Here is a 23,977-nt window from a genome sequence, read left to right on the forward strand (position 1 = left end):
AGTAAAAAGGCAAGTGCTTCAATGTTGGATTATAAGAATGATGGAAGACTGGAATATATGAGGAACATGAAAAGATGGGGACTCTTCAGAGATACTCAGGATCACAAAGTAAGGCAACGTAGCTCAGACATCCCATATGAAAAAAGTGTGCTTCTAACGATTATAACGTTAGAATAAGCAAGAGAGAATTCTTCTAGGAGTTGGGGTAATGTAAATCTAAATTTATTCTTGACTTTGGGTTACAGTAAAGCTACGTTTCAAATTTGCCTTTGACCTACTAGGTGATTCTGAGTAAGTCTCTTCCTCCTCCTGCATTTTGTCTGTCTTGATTAATTTAGAATAAGCTCTCTGGATCATGAAAGCAGCAGCTCATTTCTCTGTTTATGGACTGAACTTCTTAGAGTAAGGCCTTGCTTTGTTTACTTTGAGCTACTCTAATGCAAATAGATAAGATGAAATCAACCCAAAAGTCAGCAAATTCAAATTCCAAAAGAAAATACATCATTAAAAGTCTGAATTAGTTTGAGGCCTGAAGACTTGCTTGTCATCCAAAACTTGCTAACTTTATCCAGCTATACCCAATAAGAGGTACTACACTGATCTGCAAAGTTTGACTTGTGTACATCCTTTGACCATCACAGTTACACGATCTAGTGTACTAGTATGCTAGTACCACAATTAGTCCGTGGATCTCGCTGATGTAATGTCATCGAAATAGGAATGGTAAAGCATTAAAGCATATGTGCATCTAAAAGAAAAGTGAAACACTAACACATGAGAAACCCAAGCTTTATTTCACTTTACTCACAAATACAAGGCTATAAGTCATACTTGCCTGAAGACACACTAATGCACAATGTCGTACCTACCGCATGTGTGCCTTGTAGCTGATCTGCGTCTGTGCAGTTTGACTTTATAATGCACACGCTGTAAAGATATCCTGTCGCATAAACATCCCAGAAATATATTCCTCAGATATCATGTTCTAGTAGTCTTCCCACCAACAGTGCTGTTGTTACTACCATTTTCCTTTAGATATCCTCCAAACAGAATGCTTGTGGCATGATATACTACTACCTTAAGTGGAAAGTGCAAAAACCTGGTACAAGGTGATACTGAAATAAATAGCAATTAATTAGCATTGTTTCTTTATAGCAGTAATTACATGTAAAATATATCCGTATGCCAATGATTAATTTTATAGAAAAAGCTTGTTCTTGAAACAGTTTTAAAAATATTTTTAACGGACAGGAAGTTTGTCTATAAAATAATAAAACCATATTATAAGCACAAAACAGTAAATTAAAAAATATCTTATTAAGTTTGTCTTATATCATTTGCATTTGTATACTGTACTATGCCTTAAATAGTGTTTTGGAAGTTCTCATGACAATCCTTTCCCAGTTTGTTCAAAATCTTGAATCCTGCCAGTCAATCTTGTACTTCAAATTCACTCCTCAAAGACCAGATCCTGGTAGGTTCATTAAGACTGCTCCTCTATACACGATAAGTTAAAATAAGCATAATCTGGTAAATTGCCAGTCTTTTCTCAACCTTTCTATATCCCACACCCATGCTTTTTTCACCTGCCAAATTCAAACAAATCTTATCTAAACAATTAAGATAAGCATTGAAGTACTCTCTATAGTCAAATCAGCAATCCTCTCAAAACCAGAACTGAAATACAATCTCTCTAAATTAAACAGTCTACAATGGCAATCATGTTTGTATTTAAACATTTTATTCTGAAAGGATTACAGCATTGGTCTCCTTTTTTTTTTTTCCTGCCTAGACAAGAAGGCGACATACTGAGTCAAACAAAATATATTTGTTCTTTAAGAACTGAACTTGCACGCATTTTATAAACAAACTGTATAGGTGTACAAAGTTAGACTTCACATAATCAGTAACTGCTGCCCTTAACATTATATAAGCAATTGTTTAAAATGTATGTAATGTAACTGTTTATATTAACTATATATAGTTATATATAATCCAGTTATATATTATGTTATATTTATATGCATGTAGAAAAAGCTCTATTGGTACAATGTTATGACTATATCTTTTTAGTAACATTTGTGAATAGAAATGCTAAAGACAAATGTGGCATTCGTAACAGAAGAAACAATGCAGAAAAGTGATACTAAACATTACTTTCTTCATGAGGGCTTCTATTTCTCTTACTCCAAATTTTGAAAATGCATATTCTTGTTTGATTCTTATTTTATTGCTTCCCAGAAACATAAGTGAGTGCATGTTGTCGAAGGTATTTAAAAATTGTAAGTCCTTTTAAAACAATCTGGAGCAACAGCTAAGCTTAGTCCATGACTTCTGCTTGGAAATTTTCTACGCTATTCTGGTTTCTTACACAGGCTTTAGATCAAGGTGAATTACTGCCATAGTAAAACTGCATGCATGCAGTTCTAAGCACTGTTTCTTGCCTCCGATTTCCATACCTCATGTACTTGTGTTGAAGATCCAATCTCCATTGTGCTATGTGCACTTAAAGTTTTCATCCTGAGAAGGTTAGAGTATTTGCTAATAGATAAACATATCACAAAGGTACCTAGGACAAGCAGGTAGGTAATAATGTGAAAATGTTTTCATTTAGGCTAACTCTGCCCAGTGTTGCTAGCCGTCACCTACCTGCCTGTTATTAACAGGTTTTTCTGCAAATTGTGCAGGTACATGTGTCTCTGCTAAAGACTCTTTCATTTTTGTTGCTTTTCTCAGAATTTTTAAAAATTATAATAACAGTCCTCGTGTTTTACTGCAGCTCCCATTAGCCCAGTGTTGTTTAGTTTTACTAGCGTTTTCCGTATTTATATAAATGTAACATTTCTTTCACAAAAACTCATTTGGGATTTAATCTTCAGCTTTAGGAGATTCGTATTTCCATTATTTGTGCTGAAGAAGAGTCATAACAGAGTAATGCTAGTTGTCCAGTTTTTGGAAACATCGCAGAGGAAAACATGATCTTTTGCAGTAGGCATTAGATGTATGACACAGACAGCTTTGCATGGAAAAAGCACAGCAACAGGCAGCAATTTTTGAAGCTGTGTCTTTCTTATGTAATCAATGTAAAGACTTAAATGCAAATCTTGGCATTTAGCAGATCTTAAATCTTAGTATTTGTTTGGGTTTAACTCTGGGTTTGTTTTTCAAGTAGCTTGATGCTACATCATGCCATAATTTTTATAACAGCAAAGGAAGGCCCTGCACACTGACCTTCTTCTAAGACTTTCTTGTGTTTCTGTTCTACTTCTGAATTAAACAATTAATCTGTCAGTCACTCCAGACAACATGATGAGATTGTCCATGTTGAGAGTTTTGTCTGTGTATTGCTTGTATTTACAATGTGCAGTGCCCTTGTATTCCAAAGATATCTGTCAAAGAGGACTTCTGTTCCCTATTCAGTTGAACAAATAAGTTTACTTGATCTTTTTCTCTAACTCGTAGCTCATACAGCCTGTTCAACATATATAATGCTTCTATTGACTTGAATCCCTTTTCTTGTTTTCTCTAAGTTTTCTATTGCTTAAGGTTTTGCCAGGACGTTAGTTTTCTAATGATACTGGTTTTGATCATTTGAAGCTGACTACCTATGCTTTAGTCTTTGAGCAGCTATTTTTTAATTAACTGAGAAATCCTATTAGAATAAAGAAAATGATACGGTCTGATACTTCTTAACTACTCATTGTCTACTCACATGATATGTAATGAGCAGGTCAAAGAGTTAACTTTTTTTTTCAGATATTTTTAGAACATTCAAAAATGAATAAAATATTGTATCAAATTTTCAGGTACAGTTACTGAAAATGTTTTAGAAGGTTGAATGACATTCAGTGCTATGGTTCTGCCTCAAAACAATGTACTGATTTGGAGAACCTGATTATGTACAGCTTACAGTTTCTATATGATATAGATACAGATTGTTAATAATAAGGCCATTTTTGTTGTAAGGTTGGTTGATGCCTTTTCTGTTTCTTTCACTTGTGAACTTGGAGTAATATTCATGGGGGAGAGATGGTTTAATTAATTTATGTTTGACATTAATATATGGACCAGAATTACCTGAGGATGGGAGTGAGGAAAGGTACTGCAGGAGTTGTAAGCTCTCAGTATCCTGTAGTCTTACTCGCTATGAGTCACATGCTGGCAGAACTGTGGAAACCCCCACAGCTGAGCCACACATGCAACTGACTGATTAAACATGATTCTCTACTGTACAAATGGGAAGTCTTTCATTCGGTGCAGAAGAATCAGTCTGCCTCTGTGATCTGTTGAAGTGAATGTTGCTGCCATTTGACATAGGAGATTTGAAGCTTTGGAAAGAAAGTGCTCTTGGTGGCTCTTCTGGAGAAAGGAAGCAGATGTGAAAGCTAAGAGGCAAAGATGTGCAGGAGGAAGAAAGCAATGGCCTCTTTGATATCAGTTAGTTTCTGGAGAGTCATGGAGTAGGAAGGCAATTGTGGTGGAAATTAGCATGAGGATCTTGGGGGAGGAAGGGAGTTGTCCATCTCTTCCCCACTCTCCATTTCCCCCCCCCCCCCCCCCCTTATAAAAGCGTGGATCTGAGTACAGCAGGACTGGTTCAGAAATCCTTTTGCAAAATCGAGGTGTTTTTGCTTCAGCTACTGCATGTCCCTGAGGAGTTAAACTGTAATCTCTTATCAGTCAAGTGGGATTTGGAAATGTTCTCAGTCAGTTTGGAGAGACAGTAGTGCTTCTGGGAGGCCTCAGGAACAGGACAGTCACTTCTGGATGGAGTCCTAAGACACACAAGCTTAGGAAGTGTGCTTGGAAGGGCCAGAGAAATGGCTAGTAATTTGAACTCTGCCCTGGGAAAAAAAGGAAGACCCAGGAAGACTAAGGTTTGTACTGAAAAACACCAATCTTCTGAAATCCTTGCATAAAGGAGCTTGTGCTGATGAGAGTTCTTTGACATAAAAGTTGAATCCAAGGGTTTGAGTTGATAATTCTTTTTTTCTTCCTGAAATTCTGCCAGCTGGGAAATTTTAAATTTTGACTTCTTCATTTTAAAGGGAATTCCCGAAATGTTGGACTTGCAAACAGAATAGAACTTCCAAGTGTTGGCTAGCCATAGTAAATAGTCTCTTCTCTGACAGTTTGTTAGTGGTAGTAGTGGTGGACTTAAATTCATAGCCTGAGACAAAGGTTGGCTTGCTATGTCTATACTGCCTATCACTTTCATTTCAGTGGTATCTGGTAGCTGATGTACTCCTAGAAGAATGAATGGTCAGCTGTAATGATCTGTCTGTGTAGCTTGTAATTAAAAAAAAAAAAAAAAAAAAAAAGGCTGTTTTCTTTTATAGTCACTGTGCATCTTCCAGCTACCTGCTGATGTTTTCTCATGTATTTCTTCTTCAGTTGGCAATGAATTTCATCTCACTGGTGACTTGGTTACATACTGTGTTCTGCTGAAGGTGCGTGCATGGTGATTGTTCATTGTGTTATTTTTTTAACCGTACCTGTGTTCTAAATTAGATCCTGTGGCTGTGGGAGGAGGTACCTCCATTCTCAGAGTTCAAGCATCCCTTTGAACGTAGTGGTGTCCTCCACACGAAGCTCACTTCTTTTAGCAGTAGTACTATCCTGTCAGCTGAAGTATCCTCTAAGGTGCCCATCCAGACTTGCGTATTAATTCATATTGATAGGAATAGTAAGTCTTTTTCCTTCTGTGTATATTTGGATGCTTTATTGTCCTTCGACTTTCAGACTAGTATCTCATTGATTTTTGTTGTTGTCAATTTGAAAATTTTATTTTCCGATTCAGTGTATATTGTAGACATATAGAATTGAATTGGAAAATCTTCCATTTTGCTAGAATTTCTATGTTCTTCTGCAATTGCTTAAGAAAGATATCACTTCCTCCCCAAAGTTACTAGTTTTATTTTCCATGTAGATTGTGACAAAAACAATGAGAATATCAGGAAAAGCTTAGGTAAGGCAAGAAGTTCTTTTTACTACACAACAATGCTTTATTTTAGCTACAAGTCTGCTGAAATGTGCTCTTCTCCTTCTCTGACCTTTATAGTCTCAAACAACCCTTTGCAATTGCTCTTCAAACCCTCTCTGTAATGGGTGGATATCCTATAAACATAAGTTGACCAGCAATTAAGAAAAATCAGGTTGTTGGTTTGTGGTTTCTTTTATTTTAAATCTGTGCATATTTGTGTATGGATTTGGATATGTTTGGTTCAAATCTGATATATACATATGTACATATATGTGTGTATATAGACGTGTGACTCTACAGGTACATGGGACAATTTTACAGTATTTAAGGCTTGAAACTGGTGCTGGCTTGCTGGTTTTATTGGCAGCAGTGGCAATAGGCCTGCAAGATAGTAGAAAATAGCAGACCTATGAGGTCTTGAAGGTAAAAACTAAATGCTTGAGTCTGCGATTAAAAGATATTCTTTCCATTAGGGTAAAAGGCAATAGACATTCTTGACTGCTGTGTTGTGAATGTGTCAGAAAGTCTGGGTGATGCGCTGGCTGTTAAAGACCACTTCATGGTAGTTAAGACCAGCAAGTGGCAGTGAACTGTGAAACAAAAAAAAAATCGTTTGTAAAATAGTGATATGGGCGAAAACATCCAGTGACTGCTAGACTATAATAAACTACTTTCCAGATGTTTGCATCCAAGTACACTGGAGCTTCAGCATAGCTCAGAATATTTTCATGAGAGGAAATTAGTGTTTGTATTTTTCATCGTTATTTTGCTAGTACATATGGAATCCTTTGGTTGGATATTTAAGTCTGTTTTGTGTGGTCACGCTGATGGGTGCATGTTTGTGTATGTTTAACTAATTAGCTTGGCTGCATAAGAAAACATTATTGTTTTTATCAGTTCAAATTGTCTAGATAATGGAATATAAATATGTAACAGTGGTGATTTATTTCACCAACCATTATGTTCTGCATCACAATGTTGCAGTATTGCCAAGGGAGAGAAGTTATCATGACTTACGATTTTTTTCAACTCCTGATTTCCCAGGAAAATTCCCTACAGTGAATGTTAAAAAATCCTAGGGGGATGTTAGTGTTATTTATGAACATACACATCTCTGTATAGAAATATATTTCTCTCTTTTTTTTTATCTTGAAACATATATACCAGGATCTAATTTCTTTAAGTCCTTGTCTCAGACTGATTTGTTTTAAGCAGCTCCCTGAAGTATGTACACTCTTCTGCATACCTGTTTTGTTGAAAGTACACAGACCTGGCACCATTGTGTTTGCCAGGCATTCTCTTATCTCGTGCAAGCATTCAAACAGAAGTGTTCTGTTGCTCCCTAAGTAATCCATGGGTGATCTTAACATTGAGCAAAAGTCAGAGCAGGAACTTATGCCGTATTTCTTAGTGCGGGCATAGACAGTCTCTGGAATGGGGGGGAGTGGAGAAGACAGCTAGTAAGTCAAAATAAAGAGCTGAAGGGTTGTGACTGTGGTGATTGTGCTCATATATAACTTCATATAACATAATTGCATCAGATTAAAATGCTGAAACGTAGGGATAATACAAATTGAGTTTCATAATATAGCCTGTTTTTAATAATATGTTATGTATGCTTTGAAGTATATGTTTTCTTAAAGTAGAGGACTCGCACCAATCTAGATCCAGTTTTTCTTTATATGTTGATTTTAGTTTCCAGTTCCACAACATAAATTTAGTATATTTTAAGCATGCAGATAGTCCTGTTGAGGAAGGGATTATCAAATATGACACATACTAGCGTACCTTACTGAGAAGGTATCTTTAAGTTTCTGTTATAGAAATTATTGCACTCTCAGAGCAACAACAAAAAAAGAATTTTAAAATATACCAAATAATTAGTAGCAGCTTTTTGCACAGATTCCTTCCCCCAAAATAAAACCAAACATGTTGCTTCCTAGACTGTTAACTGCTACATCGCCGTTATCTTTCAGATTCCCTTGCTCTGGGGTAAGGGAAAAATGGAAAAATTTTTATTATTATTATTATTTCAGGAAATTCTATAATTTCCTAATTATTTTTTATTTCAGTGCTAAAATTTAGTTTCTTGCCCTGCTTATGGTGTATCCTGCTTAGTTTAATCAAGATCAACACTTCTTTGTTTATAATGTTCTTATACAATAACAAAAACTATGCCTCAGGCCTGGAAAGAGGAAATGTGATGAGTTCCAGACTCGAGTGGTATCTCTGAATGCTTTAAAGCAATCAGAAACAAATTAGCTTGAATTATATTGTCTGTAATCTTTAGAGGTATACACAGAATTTCTCTGTGACAGTTAAGGACATGGATTTATAGGAGATAAAGTAACCTAGCACTGGGTTTCTATCAATGATCAGCGTTGCAATTTCTAGATTAATCTTATGTAGGGGTTATTCTGGTTAGCACATGTACACCCACACGTGTGTGCGTGCGTGCACACACCCATCACAAAAAAAGATGCAATTTAATGAAGAGTAAAATGGGAAAAACTGGTAAAGTGTGGTGAAAATATTTATAAATACCACATATTTCTTAATGCAGCACTCTAAATTTCTTTCAAGATTCAAAATCTGGATGAGGAAAACTAGATTTATCCAGCTGCTAAAGGAAATTGTCAATGTGCTTGTTTAAAAAAAAAAAAGAGAGAGAGACTGAAAACGAAACTACCATTTTTAAAATAATTCTAGTTTTGTATTAAATGAGAATAATTCTTCATCAGCTTGCACAAATATTTCTTGTGTTTCATGAAATGTTCCTAATATTAGTGGGGAGGCAGGGTTGTGTTCCTACCAATTACACCCCTCCCCCCGCCGATTTATTTATGTATTTTTTCTTCAAGGTTAGTTAGATGGAAATCATTCTTTCTGTGCTGTAGAACCAGCTTTTGACACTGGAAAAAATACAGTATATGTGTGGTGCCAGAATTGGTTGGGAACAGGAAAGGCATATTTTGTATCTATACTAAACCTGTCGGCTTAGTGCGTAGAGGACTTGACCCTTGTCAGGTGTCTTGAAGTTAACTGGCTGACTTATGGATTAATCAGTTTAAGACTGAAGCCAACCAGTGACAGGAATGAGCTTTGTTGTGTGTGTGCGTGTGTGTGGCTGTGGTGCAGATTTACAAATTTTTATAATGCTTTCAGTCGGACCGTGAAAGTCTGATGTAAAGCTTATCTCTGATCTCTGGCTTTGCCCATGCTCATGGGATCGTGTGTGTGTGTTTGGGGGGAGGGAGGTGAATTCTTTAACATTTGACACCTGGCTCTACCAGGTTTCCAGCCATAGTCTTAGGAACGGCACTGTTCAAGGCATTAATAAAATTAAAACCCTTAAGCTGTATGACCAGTAGGTCATAAAAACTGTTGCTGGGTATTGTGCTCAGTCTTTCTTTCACAGCTGGATTATCATCTTGACGACTAATTCTTTTTTACTTTTGTCTTTTTCATAGCTGTTGTGAACTTGGACAACTCTGTGGTTGACCTAGAGACCCTTCAGGCCCTTTATGAGAATGTGAGTAATCAGAGGAAGCCTACATAATGTAGGAACACTGTAGCTCCATGTGAAGGCATTTTGGTTTGCATCAGTAACAGTAACAAAGCTGAAGAACATGTCCTATTCTGAAGTGACTTTATTTTGCCCAAAGCAATGAAAATAATGATAAGCAACTGAATTGTATTTGTTGCCATCGTGCACTTTGTATGGCGTGTTTTATTTTACAAGACAGATTCTATGTGAAAAGTGCATACATTTTGATATAAGTAACCTAATCAACCTCTAAATGACTTAACAGAGATTAGTTTTGCTCTCAGTCTCTCTCTTGTGTATTTTCTTTCTGGGTGGGGCAGTCTTTGGTCAATATGCATCAGGCCTTTGGCTTCCCTTGGTAGCCTCACTAATATAACAGTGCTGTTCAATAAAAAACATGTGTTTTAATAGAAGTAATCATTCCATTTGTGGAACTGAAGCTTTTAATTGCTACTATTTCCAGGCATCATCCAAAATAATTTTAAGTTTTGAAAAGAAAAGGCTTACTCTAGGTTAATGTAATAAAGGATAGTATAGTAAGCTAGGGGCTTCATCAATCTCAGGTACATCAGAGAGCATCTGACTATTAGGTATGCATAATCAAGAATTCTAAGGTATATACTCATGCATGTTCTAGAACTCCGTTAAGTCAGTCACAGAACTCAAAAAAGTGTGTGTCAGAAGCATGTTTCTGTCTCCAGCTAAGGCCAGTGAGCATCACTCCCCCGCAGAGCACACTGCCTGAATACATGGAGTTAGGTATCTCCAAAGAAAGCAAAAATGCTTTCTATTTACCCTTCAAAGAGTGTGAAAATCTGAAACATAAAACTGTGAGGAACAGAATGACATTGAAGGCCGGTGTATGTTATCTTACTGGGTTTTTTATTTCCCTCACCTTATCATTTTGATAATATATTCATCACTTCTACACCTTTCAGATCTTTCCTTTTTTTTTTTTTTTGGACTGTATCTTTTTATGGCCAGCTCTGGAATGGTTTATTGGTTTATGAAATTTCTCATAAATAATCCACCTTGGGGCATGAAGAAAGATTGTAAGACTGAGTCCTCTTTACAGAAAATACCAAAAAGCTTGTGATTAATCTAATAAGAACTAGGAAACACTATTAGCCATTTTGTCCTCAACAAAGCTCACTTGACACTGCTCAGGAAGATAATGGTCAACCAGCAAACTGATCCTAACTACCTCAAAACTTTATGCTTTTAACATTTCTCATCCTTATGCCATAGAACTTCTGTATCGGCCTGTGTGACTTTTATTTTGCATTATTTTTAACCTGCTCCTTACATAGCACAGCTATATTCCATTCCACATGTGGAATGTAAAAAACTTAAGTCATTCTATATGTTACACATGCCTGTGTGTGAGGGATTGTGTACTGGGAAATTCAGAGTAGATACTGTCCTTATGATCGTTTTTTGTAGGCTTTACTCTTTCATGTTGCATTAGATCTTTTTAACTAAAAAAAGAGTCCTCCTGTGTGGCTGAATGACATTCGTGCTATTAGGAAACTTTTCAAATATTTTCTCCATCTTGTCTCTGATATACTTCTGAATTCTAGTATAATGGATTACCTTGCAGTTCACTGAAATAACACAATGCTATTGTTCCTTGTGTTTTTCACTAATTAGAGAAAATGTCTAGGAAATATTGTCCTGATTGATAAAATATTATATGGTAATCTCAGGCAAGGCTAGAAATGTTTGAATGACTGTAATATATTGCTTAGTTTGGAATGAAAGACATCAGCACAACTTTGCTACTATATTTGCCTGGGCACAAGAAAGCAAACAAACAAAAAAAAATGGTATTTGGTCAGTATGCATCAGACCTTGCACTCCAGGCCTTTGGCATCCCTTGGTAGCTTCACAATGCTGTTCAATTAAAAAAACGTGAGTAGTGGGTGGTACCAGAGGGATTGGCATGTTTGACTCCTCCCTTATTTCTCAACCTCATTCTGCAATGCTTAATGTGAATAACATTGCTGCCTCACTCCCTTACTTTGTAGCCATTAACTCAATTTGTAGTTCTTAGCTTTTTTATCAGGTCGTGATTTTTTGCTAGATATTTAAATATTAGTAGACTAGTCCTCAACCTTTCTATTTGATCTCTATGGAACATATGGGAGCATTTGTTTTACAGTCTGCTGTCAGAATGTAATCATTTTTCCTGATTGCATATGTCTGGCATGGTTCTTTCCCTTCTTAAATGTGAATGAAATTTGGGCAGTCTCCAAACCTGAACACACCCTAATTTCAAAAGCCACAATCCTGAGGGCTCAATTCCTGTTTACTGAGGAGTTAAAGTCTTGTTAAACCACATAGTTATTGTATACATCTTACTGACTTTTTATAAATGAAGAAACCCACACCCCACCAAACACCTCAATAGTTTATTTAGTAATATTAATTGGTATTACAGTTAGTGAGAGAGACTTGGATACTGCAGCACTATCTGCTACAGTCACATAGTTCTTGCATGTGATTGTGTAGTTTTCTTCATAAAGTTGTTGAAATATGTGTTGACAATTGGCTATGTATTGATCTAGATAGTGATACTAGGTGATTCTTAATAGATAAAATTGTGCATGTGGAACAGTTAATGTGTTTTCACAGAAAATATTTACGAGAATGGCTCTGTGGCCTCAATTTTTCTCTACTTTTTATTAAAACAACACAATTAATTCACTTTTACTTTATACAGGAGGCTTGTCTGCTCTATAGGCACAGAACTCTTGTTTAGATAAATCAGGTGTGGTAGAATCAACAATCACTTACTACTTTACCTTTCAGGAGCTGTATTTCATTTTACTGGCTTAGCATTGCAGATTTCCATTTGTTCTACGTTCTTTATGGACTTTGGGGATGTAGGAGCCATTTATCCTTGTCATACTGTATGATATTCTAAAAATATTTTATCCTATGCATTTTAAAAGTTTGATTTTTTTGTTTAATTTTGCTACAAGGTAAAAAAAGAAATTGTTGCATCCCTACAAATTCCCTAATAGCTACACTTTCAGGTGGTAGCACTAAGGAGGAGGAAGGTAGGCAAAATTCAGTAGTTATTAATTCATGATATGTCATTAGGCTCTGGTTGTGATGAGAAATATGTGCATTTGCAGGCAAGTGGATGTTTATCATGAAAACACGTAGCCTCTTAATAGCTGACGTTATAGGTGAAATAGCACTGTCTGAAACCCGGCCAGATTTAATGCCTGCTCCTGCTTATGTAATCACTATATTGTGAAAATATGTGTATAAAAATGGATTTAAAAAGTTGTATCAAGGGATTATTTTTGCTCTCTGCGTTACCCTCTTAAAATCACTTTAGATCACAATTTGAAAGGTATATACTTCTTTAATTTGACTCCTGGCAAATTGTCTGCTCTATCACTATCTTTAGAAGGTTTAATGCTTTCAAAAACCTCCAGATCCCATGTGTAAGAGCAAAAGGCACCTAGAAGTCTGAAGAGCGTGTCTCCCTTATGCCACTAAGATTCAGACCTTCTCCCCAGGTAGTTCGTGTGATTTTAAATCTGGCAATTAAAATGCTATGACTTTAATGCTTTTCCACAAAGGCTGTAGGTTGCACCTGACTTCTTATACATGAGGCAGCTTTTAAGGAATACAGTAGTTGTCATTAGCTAGGTATCTCTGCATATCCTTGTTGTTTCAGTTACTTTTCAAAATGTTCTTTAGAACTTCCAAGTCACTTTGCTTTTGAAATTTTACGTTAACTTCCAAAATCACGCACACATGCATGTGCACACACAAAACACTAACTCATCTGTAGTCAGAGTTAAGGCTGTATTGTGGGCGAAAACAGGAAATGTAAGATATATGCCGTGAAATGAAAGAATTGCCATTGCCCTAAACTTGGTCCTACCTACGTTCATAAGAATTATACTCTGGCAAAAGTGGGGAAAAAGTTAAACTAATGCAAAGTATTTTTGAAGTACTTCTATTTGGGGTGTGTTGGCTGATTTTAGATATACTTACTACAAAAGTCAAGCATATTATACCCCTTTGTTCCATTTATGATATTATATAATAGGTAAAATTCAAGGAAATAGATAGCACTGACTTTCAGAGAGATGCTAAATGTAATTAGATTAATGGATTTTATGAGAAATATCTATCGGATGTGTTCCCTTTTGGTATAAACATTGGAAGGTAATAGAAAAGCTTTATTTATTTATTTATTTATTTAATAATACCCATCTGTGAATTAGGAAATAGATAAACATTAACCAGACAAAAATAAGCCAGGAGGAAACAACTTGAGAAATAATCTTCAGTAATACTTGTGCAGAAGGTCTGCTGTCATTTGCTTCTCCTCTGTCATAATTTAAAATACACGCTATGCAGAATTCTGGATAGCAGAGCCAAACTTATGGATTAAAAAGCAAGTTTGATTCTGAACGTGCACCATATACTTGGTCCTCTTAGCATTGGTGAAGACCATAAATTGAGTTTTACTCAGGCTTCCCATGAGTGGCTCATACTTAGCCTTTGTACCTTTGCTGTTTGCTATTTCTTTACATACACAATGTCAGAATACAGAACAGTGAGTCTGCCTAACCTTTGCCCCTGGGATTTGGTAGAGAAATATTAAATTTGAACAGTGTATCATCCATGTATGTAATAGATTGTTGTGATAAGCACTCTAATACTTCACTATGTGTGGAAGGCCAGAAGAGGAAATAGTCTCACAATTTATTCTTTCTAAAGACTTGGCAAATAACTGTTTAGTTGTATGCTCTTTGCCAAAATGTTTTCTCTTTAACCATTTTGAAACACTTCTAAGTGCTGTCCTTTCAGATTATCTGAAGAGAATATACTCTAAGAGTTGGTCAGAAGTCCTAGAGCCTGATTTAAAGATTTAAAAACTTCTAGTAGGAAAGCTCGTTTACTTTTTTGTGCAAATTAATTAAAATATATCTGCCTCATTTGCATACCTAGACTACCATGGCTCCATTGCCATTACCATTACAACACTACCTCTCTTGACACCCTTCAGACTTCTAAAATCGAGAGTTCTCATCCAGGACTCCCATGAGGGAGTTTTCACTGATCTGAAAAGAAAAGCAAGTTTGTTTATTTATTCTAACTCTCCTTTGAGTAACAATATTGTAGATGAAGTTGAAAACTCTTTCATTTACACCTGTCTCTTAACATATAACCAAAAACAAGCCTTTCTCCCTAACAGAACCTGTAAGTACTTGGAACGGGAAGCTTCTGTGTTTAGTTGGGAACTTAGAAACACTGAAAAATACCTTTAAAATAGTATTTTCTGTAATGTAGATGTTCATGTTGTATGTTAATTATGGGTTTGTCAACTTAATTTCTAGAAAAACACCAGAGCAAGTAAATTAGCTACCTGCACTTATCTTCAGTCAAGCAGATGAGATGAGTAGCAGCCATTATGCCTTTGTCAAGAACAAATTGTGTCAAACCAATCTTGTTTCATAATGTAACAGAGTTAGAGGCTTTGAAATGAGTAACAAAAAAAAGTGGGGGAAGGGCAGAAGATGATATGTATCTTGACTTTAAAAAGGCCTTTGATACTGTTTGACACTGGTTCACAGAATGTTCTCATAAAAAAGCCCAGGGAAGGTGAGCACAAATAGCTCTACCAAAGGCTCTGTGGAAAGCTGCTTGGAAAAGAATGCGCAGACAGTCAGTCCCAGGGGTTTGCAGTTAAATGAAAGGATAACAGTGACTGTGGCTCCTCAGCTGGAGGAGTACTTCTGGTAGGAGTTTGGAAATATGCAATATTTTAATTAAAATATATACGTATGCACTACACTTAAAAATGCTTTCAAACTCAACACCATTGAGTAGGATGGGAGGAGTTCCCTGTTCTGAGTAGCACTCTTGAGAAAGATGTGGAGCATTGGGAGAGAGGAGAGAGGGGAAAACTGAGTTTGAGCAGAGATCTAGAAAGCATGAGTTAGTAAGGAGAAGTGAATGAAGTGGGATTGTTCGGAGTAAAGCAGAGACGTTTGGCTGGGAACATAGATTGCTTCAAAGAAAGCAGTTGGACAGGACAAGAAGTAAACTGCAGCATGGGAAATTTAGATAAGCTATTAGGAAAAATTTTCCAATGGTGAGGATAGCAAAGAATTGCAATAGACTGCTGGAGAGGTTGCAGATTCTACCGCCGGAAGCTTACAAGACAGGCTGGAGGCATATTTGTCAGAAGTGACAGAAGTTCTGATTTTGCTTGGGCAAGGGGACAGACTGGGTGATACCGTAACAAATTTATGATGTTTGAGTTGACCTTCGGAGTTAAAAATATCTTGTCGTTATACTCCCTGATTTTTAAATGCAACATCTTGTAAGCACTGTAACTTTTTAGGAGAATCCACTGACTTAGCTTATCTTTAAAATTTATTTAAATGACTATAATAGCTAATAGCGCTATTCTTTACATTTGATTTTAAACAGCTTCACCTTTAAATATATACATAATCAAAGAAAATATTGGGATTTTAATAAAAAAAGTATTTGTATATATGGTTTTGGATGTTTCCATGAAAATTATGATTTAAGTAATTTAAATAACTGGGTAATTAAGTATTTACTTTAATACAAATTTAGTCCAAGTAATCAAAAGTAAATAATTTAAGTAGCTTAAGTGATAAAAAGTAATTTAATTGAATTCATAAAACAAAAGCCATTTTAAATACACAGTCCAGTGTTAGTTTTTTCATTAAGCATGCTGTTCTTCAGTTTGATGTTTGCAGTGATTTGGCATGTCTAATACCTTGTTTTTTGCTATGATTAGCAGAACAGTAGTGTTAACATTAGTTAAGAGAGCCTGGCTTTCTTCTAAGTGTATCTTACAAGCAGAGTTGAGTCCAAACTCGCTCGCTGCACTCAGAGTGATTGTGATCACCTTCCTCATGCTCTTAGCTTTGGAGACGGTTCAGGTCTGTCTGTAAGCTGTGTGATTCAGAATAAACTCTGACCATAACAGTCATTCCTGTGGAACTGTGTGAGAGCTTTGGAAAGGAAGGAAACTGTAATTGTGTGTTAAATGGCAAAGAATTGTTTGTTGTCTTAACTCTTTCTCCAAAGTGTTTGGAGGCAAATTTCTCTCCATCAGAGCTTTGTAACATCAGTCCAAAAGTTCAGAATGCCGTGGTGTTGGAAGATGATCATTTCTGCTTATTTTTTGCCATCCTTCTGTATTGTTAGAAGATAAACCTTTTGAGGCAATAACATTTTTTTCTTGCTTATGCTGTAAAGCTATATACCGTGAATACAAATAGAACATGATAATCAATGGGTGTTTCACCAGGTGCTATTTCACTGTGTATTTCCTTCCAGATAGTCTATTAAATTTTTTGACAGTTTTTGTTAAATAACAAAAGCAGATTCAAAGGGACTTAAACTTGTTGGGCTAAAGAACCACCTAGAAGATGCTAGATTTTTTCCTCTTGGTGTGTTCAAGTTGAAGCAATGAAGTGATATGGTGCCTCTGGAAAATGAAAGTTTCTTAATACCTTGTATCTTGATGGTCTAGGAAAGAATGATAGGTAAGCTTGATTTATTAATAGTAACGATAAGGTAACAAATGATAAAGGGAAAGAACAAAAAATCATTTATCCACAGTAGGTTCATTCACTAAGGTTTTCGAGGTGCTGTCACTTTTTACTGTGATATATGAATCCATTGTGTAGCTTCAGTAAAATAGCATTCCTTCTCCAGTTCTGTCCTTTTCTCCTATTTCTTTCAAAGCTCAGACAGAAAAGTTGTTTCTCCCCTACATAAACTCATCCATTTCTAAAATAGAAGATTTAAGTTGAGAAATTATTTCAAAACTTGCAATTTCTCTGTTGAAGAAACCCTTCAAATAAGTTTTCTAGTACTTAAGGAGTCTAGCACCAAATATTGAAGTGTTTTCAGACAAAATTATAAATTCTCCAGTTTAGAGAAAACAGTTGCCTCCTACAGTTAATTTCTGCACTGCAAAATCATCTGAATATGACAAAAAGTGGGCATGTTGGGATTACCAGGGTGATTTACAGGGGTGCATTGGTGAACAGCTGTGCTCTCAGCAGTGACAGTGAAGACCAAATACAGCTAGAAGCAATGCCGGTCAGTGCCAATGTCTTCAGCTTTTGCAGCTCTTGCGCTATCTATAGATTATTGGAAGGCGAGATAATAAGCCTGTTGGTTGCAAAGAAAAACCTGAGAATGTGCCCTGTGTCTAGCAAGCACAATATGGCACCCTCAACCTTGAGTGTGGGCGCCATCAGGCATTGCTTACAAGGCCTCACAGGTTTGGAGTCTCTTGCTGACTCCACATACTGTCCTCTGCTGAAATGTGGCATGAATTTGAGTGGGGCCTACTTAGCCAAACAATTGAGTGTTCATGAGCTACCAAAATACAAACTTTGGTTATGTAGTTATGCCTTTGGGGAAGCAGGACCTATGTTGCTGCCCCTGAACTTCTAAATAAGATTGATAGAATCCTTTGACAAGTAGAAAAAATAAGCCTATGGTGCAAGAAAAGTATGTTGTTATATATTGGGCCTGGAGCTCAGATTACCAAATCTAGAACTGATACTAATTTTTTTCATTCTGAAAAACAGACATCTTGCCTAGTCCTCACCCCGTATCCAGATGCATCTTCTAAGATTAAAAATTGAGGACTGAGCCCAATTTTCTGATCTTAGTATCATGAAAAGTTCTTTGTTTTCAAGATGGAGTTATACCAACAAAATTTATTTCACTACCTATACTCCTATTCTCTATGCCTCCCTTGACTGGAACTTTATACAGAACAGTACTCTTGGAAGATACTTCCCCAACGCTGTTTTCTGACACTGAAATGATAGTAGGCGAGTGAATTCAGCAAGCTGGGTGTTATGAATGGACCACTACTAGCATACTAAAATTAAAAACTGGTGAATTAGCCTCAGATAGCTCTTGTTAATTTAGAGAGGCCGGATACAGTATGTACAGATAGACAGAGGGAGGTTAAAGATCAAGCAGGTTGAGGAAGATGATCCTTCCCCTCTGCTCAACACTGGTGAGGCCAGGTCTGCAGTACTTGTCCAGTTCTGGGCTCCCCAGTACAAGGAGGACATCGACCTGCAGGAGCAAGTCCAGAAAGGGCCATGAAGATGATTAAGGAACTGAAGCATCTCTTATATTAGGAGAGGCTGAGAGAGGTGGGATTGTTCAACCTGGGGGAGAGAAGGCTTGGGGGGGATCTGATCAATGTGTACAAATATCTGATGACAGGGACTAAAGAGAACAGAGCCAGACTCAGTGATGCCCAGTGTAATGGCAAGAGGCAGTGGGCCTCTTGAAACTGAAATATGGGAAGTGCCATCTGAACATTTAAAAAAAAAACAAAAACAAAAAAAACAACAAAAAAAACCCCTTTTGTACTGTAAGGGTGGTCAAACACTAGAACAGGTTGCCCAGAGCCATTTGTGGAGTCTCCATCATCATTGGAGTTATTAAAAACCCAACTGGACACAGTGGTCCTGGGTGACCTGTTCTGGGTGACCCTGCTTTGAGTTGGAGGGTTGGACTGGAAGATTCCAGCCTTGGCCATTCTGTGACTCTGATACAGATACTACTGACATATCTTACTGGCAAGAGTAAGGTTTATTGCTGAAAAATAATGAATGTAATTGTTCACAATATTTTCTATCTGTTAGAGTATTTCGTAGACAAGGTCAGACTATTTTAGAGGTGGAGACCCTTGAAGTACACCCACAACAACACTGACTAAATATGATGAGTAGTATTCATGACAGATGGCCTTGCAGTCATTTCCAGAGTTCTTGAAGTGATCAGAGAAACTGTGAAGCAATTTTGCTCTAAGTGAATTTTCAGTTTCTTCACCTTTCTGGCCACATCAGCATTTTCTCCCTTTTCGCATTAGAATACATTTTCAACAACCTCAAAAGGACTGTCCAAGCCTGACTTTCCAGTTTCAAATTGCTGATGGAGCCAGGGCAGTATGATTTTAGACAGTTCTATACCTTTTCTGCTAAACTTGTAAAAGCATGCAAGAAAGAATGCAGATGCAGCCTATCTTTTGCTTTGTCATTGTGTAAGTTGTTAAAATATCGTTTTCCACTGCTCCCTTTCAGTTCTGTGGTGGAGCAAGTTCAAAAATGTGTATTGTTTTCTAAAAAAGAATAAAGGTAGATATATTTACTGTTTTCTTACACTCTTGCACTGAGTCATGTTTTGAATCTATTTTGAAAACTACCATGGATGTGAAAAGGACAGTGAGAAGGAGAAAACTCTATTCCATTTTCCTTCCTTTCCATGCCATTCCATTCCATTCTATTCTCCAGTATTGTAGTTGGAAAAATTAATTTAATTGTAGCATGGAGCACAGAAAGAAGCAAGGCTTTGTTTCTCCTGATTGGAATATTGAAGAAAAGACCACACAGTGCATCGCAGGGTTCTCCAAAAAACTAAGCAATTTGCATATGATTGTTTTGGCTTATTAAGATAAAAGTGAAAATCATTTTACTCCAGAGTAGTAGTATGCAGTAGTTCTTCATGTATAATGGTGTGTATGGTATTTCCATTAAAAATCAACTTACTTTTTTCAAATACCAAATAAAATTTAAATTGCAGTAAACAATACAAATCCATTTTGATTTAGTTAAAAAAGGACATTACTTAAATATTTATTTAAAGATCAGATTGCATTTGAATGCAACCCAACAGATTTGGAAAGAGAAATATGACTCAAGAAGGCAGTTCTTTGATCCTGGACTATAAACAGCTAAGGAAAAGGGACTGCAGATGAAGATTATTGTCTCAGTGCATGGTTCAATGAATAAACCTTTTGCAGATTACTGATAGTCAATAATATTATTTGGAAGATGTTCTATTTCCCATCAGATGTATTTATTCTTAAAATCACTCCATGAACTAAGTGGTTTTACCATAAACAGATACTTGAAGGAAAAGAAAAATCTTTGAATTTCATTTGTTACAAGGGCATCTTTTTCTGCAATGTTTGGCTAGGTTTTGAATTAACACATTTTAATTACTTTGTTTCCTTTATTCCAGAGAGCACAGTCAGATGAACTAGAAAAAATAGAAAAGCATAGCAAGGCATCCAAGGAAAAAGAAAATGCCAAGTCTTTGGATAAGCCTGAACAGTAAGAACATATTTATGAAAGAACACTTTTCCTCCCTTCAGAAAACTTTCTATACTACAGTAAACTAGAGATGTTATAAGGGGGGGAGGGAAATACTGTACCTACTGACAGTGAACTAAATCATTTTCTTTAAATACTTCTTTCTGCAGGTTCCTCTATGAACTCTCGCTAATTCCCAACTTTTCAGAACGCGTATTTTGCATCCTGTTCCAGTCAACATTTTCAGAAAGCATTTGTTCAATTCGTCGCAAACTTGAATTGTTACAGAAACTGTGTGAGGTAGGTTGTGCTCTGTATAAAGGTAGAGCTAAATTTCTGATGTTTAATCTTGTTAGGTTGTGCTCATATTTCAAAAGTTTCTCTTTATTTACTTTAAGTACTCATTAAATCTGAAGGATAGCAGTCCTGCAGAATGGAACGTTTTATGATTGTACTTCAACATCAAAGCAAATTTTAAGATTGGCTTTTGGTACTGAACTATAACATCATGTTTTTGCAGTCAATGTATATCAGTCTCTGGAAAAATTGTCTTTTTGGCAAAGTAAAATCTTCCTTCTTCATAGTGACCCTGTGACTTCTTTCCAAAATAATGCTATTTTACTTCTCTTTGTCCTTGCTTGGATTTTGGAAGCATCCAATTCGGTAATCTCTGATAACTAAAATGACTTAGAGACAGCAATGCTCTGTCTAGTTGATACAGATTCCTGTAGTTCGGTTGCTCCCATGCAAAATGTATGTGGTTTTTAAAGGCAGATTTCATAAGTGTTTTCACAACTGAAAGCTATTTTAAGTATTTTGTTTAATTGTTTTACTATTTAATGTTTATTGATTAAATGTTTTAGTTGGTCCATGGGGGTTTCTGAGGAATGTATTGCAGAATCTGTTCCTAAGTTAAATATCTCATTCATAATATCAGCATCAGTTAGGAAACAACTATTTTCTTTTTCTTCACCTCTCCTAATACCATGTAATTTTATGTGATTTGAAATTCATGCTTTCCTATTATTTTACGTAAATATATGTTTTGTGGATAATGTCTTCCATTCACAACAAATGTCATATGGATATTACTGTATTTCTATGTGTTACATTGGAAGTTTGATATTTCTATATTTTAACTTCAATATAAAAATTATTTTTAAACACAGTATCACCCAATCTGCTTGACAAACATTGTCAGTAGTGTTGATAGTAAATATTATTGAGAGTTTGAACAAAGTGCTTCTCTTTCTGTTTTGCAGACACTGAAAAATGGGTCAGGAGTTATGCAGGTCCTGGGTTTGGTTCTTGCCTTTGGAAATTATATGAATGGTGGAAACAGGACACGAGGACAGGCAGATGGGTTTGGACTGGATATCCTGCCAAAACTGAAAGATGTCAAGAGCAGTGTAAGTTGATTTTTTTAGAGCTGCTGTAAAGCTTGGAATGTTGAATACTTTTAGAAAATTACTTTGTCTCCATTTTTTAATAAATGGTGTAAGACTTAATTATTATTATTATAAAGGAATAATGAAGGGAAAATTGCATTACTGTATATAACTGATCACCCTTCTAGAGTTGGATGTATTTGTGTAGAAATATGAAAATGAGCCATCTCTTTTCATTGCTGTAAAAACAATGTCTTAAACTATGTCTTGCTTCCTAATCTGATACGTATTTGACATTTGGTATAGTACATGGTTCTAACTTTTCCTTTTTTTAGAGGCAATGCTAGAATCCTTGTATTTAAAGGGTTTATTTCAGAAGGGGAAACAGTTGCAAAAGACAAGTTAACAGTATGATTCAATACTGATTTAAAATATTTGAGAGAGGGCAAAATAGTCACTCCCAAAAATGGCTGAATAGCATTTGGATAAGCCAAAAGTCATCGTTTATACATATATATATAATATATATATATATATATATATATTATATATATATCATGATTACAGAGTATGCATTTCACGGTAGGCCATGGAACTGTCTGGGTAAAGAATAATCACAGCAAGTAGTTGTTGACTGAAGATTTCTCTGGTATAGTCATCTGGGTGAAGAGGATAAGTAGTCTTCTTGCACAGTGCTAAACTGAAATGTGTGTTACTGTCACTTTTTTGGTTTTGGTTATTCAGATTGGGGTTGTGTTCAAATCTCTACTTTTGTTTACAGGAAAACAATAATCTTTGTGTTTCTATGGCTATGATGAAAAGACTTACTTGAATGTGGACAGTGGTATGAGAGAGGTTATAGCAATAACCTTAAGAGTTTGAATTGGCCCCTACATCCATATAGTGAGTCATTGTCGAGATCCGTTGTTCTGAAAGTGGCAGAAAAGGAAAAGTCTGCTTCCCTGCTTGCTCACTCACTAAATACACATGCTGTAGCTGCTGGGTTAGGTAATGTGAGGAGACTGTTGTTTATCCTGAGATGAGAGACCTTGTCAGCTGTTTGCCTTTAAAGGGGTGGAGGAATTTCATGTTGGCATGCTTATTTCTTTGTTAAGCCAAGGGAGTGATGTTGTGAATGAAGACATAGTACAATGTGCTTAGTGCAGCTTACTTCAGCTGAACCTCATGGTTGACTCTAGATACATCACCAGTTGTAGAACTTGGCTTAGCAAAACACTTATGCACACCAGATTTGATTTAGTGACTCAGGTCTTTAAGGTGTAGTTTGCTGGAAATATTATGCCCATTAACCCTATAATTCCAAAATTCTTCTTCAGTTTATTTGCCACTGAGCAGTCAAAAAAGTTCATATAAAATACTTTTCCATCTGAAAACATACTTCTGTCTAAAATCCTCTTCAAATCAAATATTTTCTGCTGAAGTCTCACTACAGAAGTAAAAAAAAAAAAAAATAGAAAAATTCCAAATATGATGAAATAAGGCACATTTTTTTTTCATTTAGAAAAATAACTTTCTTTAAGTTTACTTTACTTTAGTTATAGGATGAATGAAAAAAGGTTTGAAATTTGCCAAACAAGTTGCATAGATCAACCCCCAAATTACTTCTCTCTCCCTGTGTTTCCTGGGGAAATTTTGAAATATAAAGATTGAGTTCAGAATCAGGTAAATTTCAAAAATCAGAAGTGGCTTGCACATTTATAATAACATATCTTTCTCTTACTGTGTTTGATTAAATGATATTTTAGGTTTTTAACTGAAGACACCAACTCAGGAAAAGTATTTTTAGTATTTGACTCTACATGTTGCATGTGTCAAAATTATACTTGAATTATCCTTTCTGAATTTGTTTTCTTACAGAAAGGCATGTCTAGTTGGTTTCAGTAACACA

General features: G+C 36.0%; 1 protein-coding gene across 2 annotated transcripts in view; it reads left to right on the forward strand.

Moving 5' to 3' along the window:
- The window catches only part of FMN2 (formin 2), a 170,239-nt gene that overhangs the window by 84,959 nt on the left and 61,303 nt on the right, over positions 1-23,977 (forward strand). For both annotated transcript variants that reach the window (XM_064509355.1, XM_064509354.1), the window contains exons 8-11: positions 9,454-9,515; positions 20,610-20,701; positions 20,851-20,980; positions 21,943-22,089. In XM_064509355.1, the coding sequence (XP_064365425.1) occupies positions 9,454-9,515; positions 20,610-20,701; positions 20,851-20,980; positions 21,943-22,089 (431 nt within the window). The remainder of the gene's footprint in view (positions 1-9,453; positions 9,516-20,609; positions 20,702-20,850; positions 20,981-21,942; positions 22,090-23,977) is intronic.

The sequence above is a fragment of the Dromaius novaehollandiae genome, chromosome 3, assembly GCF_036370855.1.
Source record: "Dromaius novaehollandiae isolate bDroNov1 chromosome 3, bDroNov1.hap1, whole genome shotgun sequence".
NCBI classification, from domain to species: domain Eukaryota; kingdom Metazoa; phylum Chordata; class Aves; order Casuariiformes; family Dromaiidae; genus Dromaius; species Dromaius novaehollandiae.